This window comes from Balaenoptera musculus, chromosome 12 (genome assembly GCF_009873245.2).
Source record: "Balaenoptera musculus isolate JJ_BM4_2016_0621 chromosome 12, mBalMus1.pri.v3, whole genome shotgun sequence".
Taxonomy (NCBI): domain Eukaryota; kingdom Metazoa; phylum Chordata; class Mammalia; order Artiodactyla; family Balaenopteridae; genus Balaenoptera; species Balaenoptera musculus.
In genome coordinates, this window is record NC_045796.1 from 44,557,972 (window position 1) to 44,571,627 (window position 13,656).

Below are 13,656 nucleotides of genomic sequence, written 5' to 3' on the forward strand. Positions count from 1 at the left end.
AAGTGAAGGAGGAATTAAGACATTTGCAGATAAACAAAAGCTGAGTGAGTTTGTTACTACTAGACTTGTTCTACAGGAAATGCTGAAGGGAGTCCTATGGGTTAAAATGAAAGGACACTAGACAGTAGCTTGAAGTCATACAAAAAATTAAAGATCTCAGTAAAGGAAAATACATGGGCAATTATAAAAGCTAGTATTATTGTAACAACAGTCGTAAGTCTACTTTCTGTTTTCTACATAATTTAAGAGACTTTTTAAAAAACAATTATTAGTATAAAAGCTAATATTATTGTAACTTTGGTTTGTAACTCCACATTTTGTTTTCTACAAAATTTAAAGACTAATGCATTATTTTAAAAAACTATTATTGTATATTTTTGGACACAATTTATAAAGATCTAATTTTGTGATATCAATAACTGAAAGAGAGACATTTCCATGCAAATGAAACCAACCAAAAGAAAATGGGGTGGTGGGGGGCTACTCTAATATTATATAAAATAGACTTTAAGTCACAAAATATTATAGAAGATAAAGAAGGACATTATATACTAACAAAAGTTTCAATAAATCAAGAAGATATAATAATTATAAATATTTACACACCTATAACAGACCATCAAAATATATGAAGGAAAAAAATGACAGTATTAAAGGGAGAAATAGTTCTACAATAACAGTTGGAGATGTTGATACCCCACCCTCAGTTATGCACAGAACAACAAGACTGAAGATAAGTAAGGAAATAGAGGACTTGAGCAGCACAAGAAACCAACTAGATCTACAGACATAGGCAGAACACTCTACTGAACAACAGAATACACATTTTTCACAAGTGAACATATAACATCTTCCAGGAGAGACCATGTATATTGGCCATAAATTAAATTTCAATAAATTTTAAAAGATAGAGATCATACAAATTATCTTCTCTGATCACAGTGGGATGACAGAAGGAAAACTGGAAAAATTAACAAATTTGACAAAATTAAACATACTCTTAAACAACCAATAGCTCAAAGGAAAAATCATAAAGGCAATTAAAAAATATTTAGAGATGAATGAAAATGGAAACATGACACAAGAAAACTTACAGGATGCAGCAAAAGTAGTACTAAGGGAAAAAATAAGAAAGATGTCAAATCAACAACCTACATTTACAACTTAAGTAATTAGAAAAAGAACACAGTAAACCCAAATGTGTAGAGAGAAGAAAATAATAAAATTTGAACAGAGATAGATGAAATAGAGAATAGAAAAACAATAAAGAAAATCAATGAAACCAAAAGTTTGTTCTTCAAAAAGATTGAAATTGACAAACCCATAGGCAGACTGACTTTAAAAAAGAGGAGAGGGCTTCCCTGGTGGCGCAGGGGTTGAGAATCTGCCTGCTAATGCAGGGGACACGGGTTCGAGCCCTGGTCTGGGAAGATCCCACATGTCGCGGAGCAACTAAGCCCATGAGCCGCAATTACTGAGCCTGCGCGTCTGGAGCCTGTGCCCCGCAACAAGAGAGGCTGCGATAGTGAGAGGCCCGCGCACCGCGATGAAGAGTGGCCCCCGCTTGCCACAACTAGAGAAAGCCCTCGCACAGAAACGAAGACCAAACACAGCCATAAATAAACAAATAAATAAATAAATAAATAAAATTTAAAAAAAAAAAAAAGAGGAGAGAAGACTCAAATGACTAAGACAAAAAATAAAAGATAACCGAGTCTACTAAAATAAAAGGATTTTAAAAGAGTACTATGAAGAATTGTACATCAACAAATTGGATAACTTAGATGAAGTGGATAAATTCACAGATACACAAATTCTACCAAGACTGAATCACAAAGAAACAGAATATCTGAATCAGTCTACAACTAGTAAGGAAATTGAATCAGTAATCAAAAATCTCCTGAAAAAAGAATGGATCTGGACCTGATGGCCTCACTGGTGAATTGTACCGAACATATAAAGAAGAAATAACACCAATATTTCTTACAGTTTTCAAAAAAATTGAAGAGGAAGGAACACTTCTTAATTCATTCTATGAGGGCAGCATTACCGTGATACCAAAGTCAGACAAAGACACTTCAAGAAAAGGAAACTACAGACCAAAATATCTTACGAACATTGACACAAAAATCCTCAGCAAAATACTAGCAAACTGAATTCAGCAAGATATTAAAAGGATTATACAACATGACCAAGTGAGATTTACTCCTGTAATGTAGGGATGGTTCGGAACACAAAAATCAATCAATGTAATACACCACATCAACAGAATGAAGAAAAACTAAACACATGATTATCTCAATTGATGCATTTGACAAAGTTTGACACCCTTTCATAATAAAAACACTCAACAAACTAAGAATAGAAGGAAACTACCTCAACATATTAAAAGTCATAAACCCACAGCAAACATCCTACTCAATGGTGAAAGCTTGAAAGCATTTCCTTTAAGACAAGGATAAGGCACAGCTGCTCATTTTCACCAATTCTATTCAACTAGAAGTTCTAGCCAGAAAAATTAGGTAAGAAAAAAAAACATCCAATTGGAAAGGAAGAAGTAAAATGATCTCTGTTTGTAGATGATATGATCTTATATGTAGGAAACTTTAAAGATTCCACAAAAAAAAAAAAAAAAACTGTGAGAACTGATAAATGAATTCAGCAAAGTAGCAGGATACAAAGTCAACACACAAAAATCAGTTGCATTTCTATAATATAATAATGAACAATCTTAAAAAGAAATTAAGAAAACAATTCCATTTACAATAGCATCAAAAATAGATAAAAATTAACTTAACCAAGGAGGTGAAAGACTTGTACAATGCAAACTTCAAAACATTGCTCAAAGAAATTAAAGAAAACATAAATAAAAGACATCCTGTGTTCACAAATTGAAAAACTTATTGTTAAGATGCCAATACTACCCAAAGCAATCTATAGATTCAATGCAAAATCCCAATGATGTTTTTCGCACAAATAGAAAAATCCATCCTAAAATTCATATGGAACCTCAAGATACACCAAGGAGTAAAAACAATCTTGAAAAAGGACAAAGTTGGAGGATTCACACTTCCTGATTTCAAAACTTACTATTGATACAAAGCTACAGCAATCAAAACTGTGGTGTTGACACAAAGACAGGCATGTAGATCAATGGACTAGGATAGAGAGCTCAGAAATAAACCCTTGCAAAAAATGCTCAAAAGATTTTGACAAGGACGCCAAGAATATTCAATGGGGAAAGCGCAGACTTTTCAACAAATGGTGATGGTAAAACTTGACATCCATGTATAAAAGAATAAAGACAGACCTTTACCTAATACCACATACAAAAATTAACTCAAAATAGATATATGGGCTTGGCAAAGATTTCTTGGATATGATACCAAACGCACCGGCAACAAAAACAAAATTAGACAAATTGGACTTCATAAAAATTACAAATGTTTGTGCATCAAAGGACACTATCAACAGAGTAAAAAGGCAATTTATGAAATGAGAAAAAATATTCACAAATTGCATATCTCAAAAGGGATTAATATTCAGAATATATAGAGAACTTGTAAAACTTAACAAAAAACCAACCAACCTGATTCAAAAATGGACAAAGGACTTGAATAGACATTTGTCCAAAGAAGATATACCAATAGTCAATAAGCACATGAAAGATGTTCAACACTACCAATCATTAGGGAAAATCAAATCAAAATCAAAACGAGATACCACTTCATCCCCATTAGGATGGCTAGTATTAAAAAAAAGAACAAAAAACAAACAAAAACCAGAACATAACAAGTATTAGCCAGTAGGTAGAGAAACTGGAACCCTTGTACACTGTTGGTGGGAATGTAAAGTGGTATAGTGCTGTGTAAAATAGTATGATGGTTCCTCAAAAAATAAAAAATATAATTATTATATGAGCAGTAATTCCTCTTCTGGGTGTATCTCCCAAAGAATTGAAAGCAGGGTCTCAAAGAAATATTTGTACACCCATGTTCATAGCAGCATTATTCACAACAGCTAAACCATGGAAGCAATCCAAATATCCACTGAGAGATGAATGGATAATCAAAATGTTGTATATACATACAATGGAATATCATTCAGCCTTAAAAAAGAAGGAAATTCTGAAATATGCTACAACGTGGATGAACCTTGAGGACATTATGCTAAGTGAAATACAAATACTGTATGATCACACATATATGATGTACCTAGAGTAGTCATAATCATAGAGACAAAAAATAGAATGTTAGTTTCCAAGGGCCAGGGGGAAGGGGAGATGGGGAGTTATTTTTTAATATGTATAGCATTTCAGTTTTGCAAGAGTAAAAGTTCTGGAGATAGGTGGTGGTGATGGTTGCCCAACAATATGAATGTACTTAATACCACTGAACTATATGTGTACTTAAAATGATTAAGATAGTAAATTTTATGTTAATTATATTTTGCCACAATAAAAATAATCAAAAAATCAATTACATGTGAAATAAAGACTTAAGTGTTAGAAAAATAAATAGAAAAATATTCTTATGATCTAGATTATACACATTTTTTAAAAAGATACAAAAATGCTAATCATAAAGTTTAAAATGATCTTCATCAAAAGATACTATAGAATGTTGAGCCATGCCACTAACAGAGAGAAGTAATTTACAGCACATAACCTACAGGATATTAGTATCCAGAATATATAAAGTCTTTGAACCAAAGTTTTAAATAGAAAAATTATGTGATCTGAACAAACGTTTCATAGAATAGAATTGACCGATAAAAATCCCAAAAGATATTCAAGCTCATAATTTTGATGTAGTTATCAAAAACAATTTTCAAGTGAAAACCACAGATACCATTTTACACCTATTGGACTGGCAAAAACTCAAATGTCATTCAATGCCAAGTGTTCCTGAGAATGCGGAGCAAAAGGAATGCTCACACACAGCTGGAGAGACATAAACTGATACAACCATTTTGGAAAACACCTTGATCTTAACTAGTAAAGTTAAACATGAGTACATATATCCTAAGACCCGAAATTCCACTCCTGCACATGTGCACCTGGACAATGTTCAGAGTAATAATGTTTTTCAGGCAAAAAGGAAAAAATTCTCCCAAACTGGAATGAATAAATGTGCTGTGATATTTTCATACCATGGAATATTAGCAGTACAAAAAAGGGACTAGAACTACGTATATTAACATTGATGAATTACAAAACCTAATGTTGAATGAGACCAGAAAGTCATAGGGAAAAATGAATCCATTTTTATGTAGGGAAAATAATAAATAATATATTGGTGATAACAAACTGGGCAATAATAAATGATACATAATATTTACTATTTTAATCATTTTAAAATATATAGTTCAGTGATACTAAGTACATTCATATTGTTGTGTAATCCTCACAACAGTGTTTAATATTCATGGTATACATTCATAAGTGAAAAACTTTAAGGAAAGACAAAGGAGTAATTAACACCAAATTCTGGAGCGCAGTAATTTCTGGTAGGGAGGGGGAAGTGATGGGGTGAGGGCACACAGAGGACTTACCTCTTTTCAGCTATGAGGTAGGTCGTGAGTTTTCATCTTATGCTTATTTTTAAAACTCTGTGTGTGTGTGTATGCATGTGTTACAAATAATGCATTACCCAATAAAAATGTTAGAGTGCTATGGAAACACACTTAAGGAACAGAGTATATGTCTTTAATTCTTATTTAAAACTCTCATGTTGATAAATTATAGTTTTGTGTAATAGAAGCTAGCAACACGTGTGGAACATCAACAGGGGGCAAGAGTGCGTAAAGAAAAAATTCAAAAATTAAATTTGTTTGGATATGTTAACAAATGCGTACATGGTATAAATCAAATAATAATATTCTGTCTAGAACATGTAACACAAAAAGAAAGGAGAGATTGATAAGCTGGGAAAAATTAGTATATGATCATTTTAATTCCACTAGTAGATTTTCTATTTTAATTACACTAAAAGAGGTGCCAGATCTTAGACCAGCTATGGAGGTCTGGGTTTTTTTTTTTTTCTCTCTCAATTGATGACTTCACTACTCTTGGTTGAACTATTAAGAATCTTATTTCCAAAAGAAAACAAGAAGGAACCTACAGAAAAGAAACAATATGATTAGAAGACAAGAGGGTCTGATTTATGAGGAAAGATTAAAGGATTTAAGCTGCACAGTTTGGCTAAGTGATGACTACAAGAGAGCATGATAACAGTCTACAAATATTTGAAAAGCATATACCAAGGAGGGAGGATTTGCTGTTTATCTTGGTACAAAGTTGTTAAACTGGCCATGAATGGTTGATGTTAAGGAGAAGGAAACTCAAGCTATCAGGGAAACTTCCTGGTTGAAATGTATGAAATCAAGGGACTTATTCCTTAGGAAATAATGGCAACTTCATTACTAGAGCTACTTAAAACAAAATTGACCCACACTAAAAGATTCACAGGAAAAGAAAGGCTTCCTTTGACCAGGACAAAGTATTAAAACTAGGTTTCATTTGGGTTTTTTTTTATTCTTGGGAATTAAAGTATTCTGAGACTTTCTCTAAGACACTTTTGAAATCTGAACAACTACATTTATGAATAAAAAATTTAAAACAATCAAAATTCATACCACTGACTGATAATTACTCTTAATTTCCTCTATATGTTTTGTTTTGCTTTCGTTGCTGTTGATTTTGTTTGCTTTTATATTATGAACTATTTAAAACTTATAAAAAGGTATAGGTAAAAAGTAATAAATACTCATGTACTTACCATCCCAATTAATATATTAGACATTTGAAATATTAAAGCAGCCTCTGTAGCCCTCCCTAATCTCATTTCCTTCCCTCCCCATAAGGAATAATTAATGTTCAGGATTTGGTTTATATCATTATTATTCAAACCTTTAAAAATTTACCTCATATGTAAATATTCTTAAATAACATATACTATTGCTTTAAAACTGGTACCACGCAGTAGGTATCTTTCTACATTCAATGAGCTTTTCTCATACAACTTTAGGTGTTCGAGATGAACCTAATTTGATTCTTATAGCTACAGTTCACTCATTTCCAAAGCAGTATAGTATTTTCCTGTATTAAATATATAAAAATTTATTTTCCCACTATATCATAATAGACTTTCATTTTTTGGTATTCTGAAATTATAAACAGTACTGCAATGAACATCCTCATACATGCCTCCTTGTGCACGGTGTAAAGTTTTCTCTAGGAATGCAGTCATAACGTGCGTGAACTTTCAACTTTCCGAGATATTGCCCCTCCTACCATTTATGAGAGTCCCTCTGCTCCACATTCTTAACAATATTCAAAACACATATTTTGATACTTTTTAATTGCTGTTATTCCAATAATGGTAAAATAATTACTTTTAGGTTCTAATTTGCATTTCCCTGATTAAAAATTAGATATGTTTATTGGCAGGGATAGTATTCAAAATATTTATTGAATATATGTTATAGAACCTGGTCAATCAGAATGGACACCACGAGCACCAACACTATTTATCAATCATTCTTTTTCATCTTGTGTGAATTGCCTGTTCATATACTTTGCTACATTTCTATTGGGTTATCTTTTTATTACTAAATTGAACACATATTCTAAAACGGTGCCATCTGATAGGAATTTCTGTAATGATGAAAATGTTCCATTTTTCTAAAATGTTCTATTACCTGCACTGTTCAAATACAGTATTCACTAGCCAGCACTTGAAATGTAAATAATGTGCAGAGAAACTGAATATTTTATTTTACGTAATTAACAGCCATGTGTGGCTAGTGGCTACCATACTGCATAGCATAGTATTTATAGATATTAATCTTCTATCATTTATATATGATATATATATATCCAGTTTTATTTTACACATTTTACATATTTGAAGCCATATAAACATATATTTGTTTTTGCATCCTGTTTTTCTTCCTAATTAACATTTCTCCATGTCATTAAAAGAGCCCTTTAATAAATGATATAATATTCAGTCCCATAAAAGTCTTATAAATTATGTAATCTTTTGTTTTTTGTAAAAAGACTTTATTTCTTTTTATTGCTGAATAATATTTCATTGTATGGATATACCAGCTTTTGGTGTTGTTTTTTTTTTTTTTAACATCTTTATTGGAGTATAATTGCTTTACAATGGTGTGTTAGTTTCTGCTTTATAACAAAGTGAATCAGTTATACATATACATATGTCCCCATATCTCTTCCCTCTTGCATCTCCCTCCCTCCCTCCCACCCTCCCCATCCCACCCCTCTAGGTGGTCACAAAGCACCGAGCTGATCTCCCTGTGCTATGTGGCTGCTTCCCACTAGCTATCAGTTTTTATGTAATCATTTTTATTATTAGTCATTTAGATTGAATACAGTTTTTCACTGTAGTCAATAACAATTTTGTCCATAATATTTTGTCTGCATTTTCTATTATTTCTTCATGTGAGACTCATACAAAAGTGAAATTAGTGGGAGAAAGAGGATGAACACTTTAAAGACTTGAACACAGATCTTGCAATTATTTTCCAGAAAGTTTGTTCTGTCTTCACCATCAGGGTATGAAAGAACTTATCTCACCATACTTTCACCAGCTTCATAATAATTTCTTAATATTTGATAAGTTTATTATTTAAAATGTTAATTTTAATTTATTTGGTAGTTCATTTTTCATGCATTTATTGGTCTTTTCTTCCTTATGCGTATTGTCTATTCATATCTTTTTTTTTTTACTATTTATTGAGGTCTTCATATTTTTTTAAATTCATAGGATTTCTTCATATAGTAAAGATATTATCCCACTGTCATATTTGCCTGTGACAATGGAATATCTTCCTACTGTCTTTCTTCTGACTTCAGATTTTGTATATGATGCTTTGATTTAAAGGAGTTTTCAATTTCCGTTTTGGTTTTTTTCCTTTGAAATTTCTTAAATTGTTTTCATGGTAGAAAGTCATTCCCTGCCCCCCACCCCGAAATGAGGTAGATACATGTTTCCTTCTAATTATTATTTTTGTATTTAATAATTTATATGAACTTCATAAAGGTATGAGGTATAGAAATTTTTTTCCAAAAAATTTTTTTCTAACATTATGCCCTGAAGAATTTTATTTATTTATTTGGTACTCTATCTTCCTTCATAAAGGACTTATGACAATTCACTGAAAAATATGTCTTCCTTCATTGGTTGTAATGTCTCCTTGATCACACACTAAATTATTACACACACTATGGCCTTTTTTCAGGTAACTAATTTCTGCTGTAGATTTGTTCTACCTACATTTGAGTCAGTATAATAGTGTCATAATATTTTGATATCTGCCAGACAAGTCCCTTTTGACTATTCTTGTTTATACTTCTCTCAACTATTACTTCCTATATATCCTTCTAGATCAAGTTAATCATTTTCCAAAAAAACCTGCCCACTCAAAATTTTAATAGAGTATTAAATGTCTAAACCAATTTAAGGAAGAATTGACATATTTATAGTATCTAGCATTCCTATCCAGACATGTGGTATGTCCTTTCATTTAAAATTTTCTTTTATAGCTGTATTTTTTTTTTCAAATAGGTAGTATGCTTCTCTTATTATGATTACTCCCAAATATTTTGCATTTCTGCTGGTTCCTGCAATTTACGTTTTATAATGTTCTACCTTTCTTGTCTTCCACAGAGACTGTTCCCACCTCTCTCAATAGGGAATCTGTGAGAAAAGTAAGTCCTGTAGAAAAGGATTTGAGTGGCCATTTTCTCAGTTCTCCCAAGGATGGCACTTAGCTAGTACTATTCCAGATGCATAAAAGAGCCCATTCCCTACATACAATGGATGCCTTGGGGCATTAGGGCTACATTCTCTCTGGGAATCCTGACTGAGAAGAGCTGGGACTTTTTTTAAGTTCTTCAAACTCCTACTACTCCCTACCAAGATTTCACTCACAGAAAATGACCTAACTGACTGCTGATACCTCAGAGAGAAATCCCAAACCACCAAACTATCTCAATTTCCTGCCACAAAATCCACAAATCCACTTGCATCTGAACTAACCCATTTCTTTTTCCAGTTTTAATGGAGTAAGTGTTCCTTCTCTCCAGGGCCACTTTGTCCACTCGAAGCTCTTCCCTGCCCACGCCTTCAGTGACCCTGTACTCTCAACTTTCGCCTCTTATTCATATCTTTGGTCTCTACTCTTTACTGAATCTGTTTTACCAACATTAGAACCATAGTCTAATCTTCCTTCAAAACTAAATGTCAGGCTTCCCTGGTTGTGCAGTGGTTAAGAATCCGCCTGCCAATGCAGGGGACATGGGTTCGAGCCCGGGTACGGGAAGATCCCACATGCTGCGGGGCAACTAAGCCCGTGTGCCACAACTACTGAGCCTGCGCTCTAGAGCCCACGAGCCACAGCTACTGAGCCTGCATGCTGCAACTACTGAAGCCCACGCACCGCAACAAGAGAAGTCACTGCAATGAGGAGCCCGCGCACCGCAACCAAGAGTAGCCCCCGCTCGCCGCAATTAGAGAAAGCCCGCGCACAGCAACAAAGACCCAATGCAGCCAAAAATAAATAAATTTATAGAAACAAAAACTAAAAAACTAAATGTCAAGCCCTCCTCCAACTATCACTCTTGACTTGACTAAATTTTCGATGTTCAATGCCACTGCCCATTCGTTTCACAAACCAAACCCCGGCTCTCCCCTGAAAATGCTCTTGCTGCAGTCATTAATTATCTCCACTTAACTAATTTAATAGATCTTTTCCAGTTCTTATCTTGATGACCTTTTAGCACCATTTGATAGTAGCAACCATTCCCTCCTGTTGGAAGCACTCTTTCCTCTTGGCTTCTGTGCCACTGTATTCTCCTTCCTCTTACCTCTCTGGATTCTCTTCAGTTATCTTGCTGACCCTATTTTTCTTTCCCACTTTTCACAACTCTTTTCTCGTAATGTCTTCTCTTCTTATTTATTTATTTTTTCCTAGACATTTTTATTCATTACCCTGACTTCAATCACCATCAAACTAAATACTTAAATTCTCTTGTCCAGCCACATATATCCAACTGCTCACTTCAAGTCTACACTGGATGTTTTACAAGCACATCAAATATGGCAAGTTCCAAATTGAACCCCTTATCTTTCTGTTCTTTCTACCTGCTTCTCTTCCAGTGTTTCCTAGCTAAAATCAGTCACTTCTCTCCATCCCTAGTGCTATTATCCTCATTCAGATATTTTCTTATCCAGACTAGCCATACATCTATAACATGATGCTCCTCTTGTTTGCCTTCCCGTATGCCAGTGTTTGATATTTGGCAATGTCAGAGACATTTTTGGTTTTCACAACGAGGGGGAGGGAAGGCTATTGGATTCTAGTGGATAGAAACCAGAGACATTGTGATGTTGCTGAATATCCTACAATGCACAGCACATCTCCCACTACACAGAATTATCTGGCCTAAAATGTCAGTGGTACCAAGGCTGAGAAACCCTAAACTATGCTGTTCCATCTGTCTGGACCACTCTTCTTCCCTCTGCCCCTACTCCTCCTCCAAACTCCTTCTTATTCTCAGTTCTTTCTTTAAATGTCACTTCCTGTAGGAAATGTCCTTAACCACTTAAACCAGTTTAACTCTCAAGACATCCTTTATAATTAGTTATGATTATGTGCTCAAGATAGGTTTTTCTGCTACACTGTAAAGGATCAAATCTATCCATTCTGACTTCATTATTTTGCCCCCTCATACCTGTATCACCACATACCTACTGATTAACATTTCAACCATGGGTTAAAAAAATAGAACTTTATTGTGAATTTTTAAGAAAACAAATACATCTCAGCCTCAGTTTCCTTAGCTGTAAATTGGCAATATTATCACCTATTTTCCCTACCTCACCGTTCTTCATGTTCAAATGACCTGAAGTATATGAAGGTTTGCACTGAAAGTCTCACACCCTGAGCAAACTGTGATGGCTGGTCACTCTAAGTACAAAATAGTTTTTTAAAATTTCAACTTTGTTAAACAAATATTTTATCATAATTTTTAAAAAGTATTTAAAGTATTTTTGAGCCTTTAGAAAGCCCTTAACTGTGCTCATTTATATAATCATCACAATAATGATACTCTATTATTGCTTCCGGTAGCTTTAGAAAAATAGGTTGTATAGCCTAACCAAAATATTTTAGTTTTACTTGATTAACAAAACCTACATCTGAGTTTTGATTGCGTTCTTCTAAGGAGGAAGCAGTAGACTTGCGGGAGATTTTTCTTTTATCCGGTAAAGTGAGGCTTGCCATCTGCATGCTGTACCAGCTAATGGACCGCTGGTACCACCAGCCTCTTCAAAGTGGTAGAAAGAACACCTGAGAGAAAATGACTTAAATTCCCTATTGACATAAACTTCAGTCAACTGAAGTGTATTTCTAAGTCAATATTTTTGCACTTTCACAACTGTTTATCTAATAAAGAGCTATTATTTCATTGATAAAAAGAGCAATCTGGAGGATTTTATTATGTAATTAGCCATTAACTGTATTGAAAGCACTGGTGGAAAGAAATTGGTCATTTCAGAGGGTTGGGGGCTTTATATCACTTCTTCATATGCCTGCATCATTTCACCAAACTAATGGATTTACAATTTACCTCAGGTCCAAATTTACCACACAACACATCGTCATGTGCCCTCAGCTCTGTGGCACCTCCTTTAATGATTAGTTAACTTGAGGATAATGAAGGCCTTATCCTGTGCCTAATTAGCCATGCAGTCCCTAATGGTAGTTTAACTCATTTAGATAAAGTCAGTTTGCTGATCTGTTCTTTGATTGGGAGTGAGAAGGAGGAGGGGAGTCTAGGGAGAAAGTGTGTGCTGTGCATGTGGTGGACCCTTTCTCCTTAGCTCCCACCTCTGCCACCCCTATCCCCACCGCCAGTGCAGAAGAGATCAGCAAACTGACTAATACACACACACACACACACACACACACAGACACACACACACACACACACAGTGAAACAATCAAGCATAACATTTGGGTTTCTTGATAACTATCAAACGTTTTGTCTAGATAGGTATATTCCAAATACTAATTCTTTCCATATCCTCAGCTGTAGGCTTTTTGTTTATATTTAAATAAAAATTTCTTGGATCAATAGTGGTCTTTTTTTTTTTTTATAATCTTTTCAGTATCTGATATTAGGTAAGGGTAATTGAAAAATTACCCCTCCTAGGTTAATTGCAAGTGGTTCAGTAGGTCCATGTAAAGAATCATTAGTTGCCCCAAATCTAACTTAGCTCTGTCTAAAGTCCTCAGCCATTCAAGGGACTCAATAAATAATATTTATTTCTATATTTGCCAATAAGGATGAATAACTCCTATTGTTAAACTTGTAATACATAACAGATGTAAAATAGAAATGAAACTAATTCTTACCTCATTCTTCAGCTTGCTTCCAGAAAACCTTAAAAATCAGAACATTTTTCATTAGTTGAAAAATACATATACAGTTGTATCTATCAAGGAAATGCAGAGGACCTACAAAAGTTGTAACTTTATATCACGATCAGTGAAATAAATCTGGAGAAATCTGTTTGATTTTCAAAGGGACCCAAGCATCTTTCTCAACTTACTAACAAAATAAGT

The 13,656-nt window shown here is 33.8% G+C and overlaps 1 protein-coding gene across 1 annotated transcript in view; it reads right to left on the minus strand.

The window, feature by feature from the left end:
- RFX6 (regulatory factor X6) overlaps positions 1 to 13,656 on the minus strand; it is a 55,336-nt gene that overhangs the window by 23,330 nt on the left and 18,350 nt on the right. Inside the window, exon 6 of the mRNA XM_036871982.1 lies at positions 13,447 to 13,474. Coding sequence (XP_036727877.1) covers positions 13,447 to 13,474 — 28 coding nt within the window. The remainder of the gene's footprint in view (positions 1 to 13,446; positions 13,475 to 13,656) is intronic.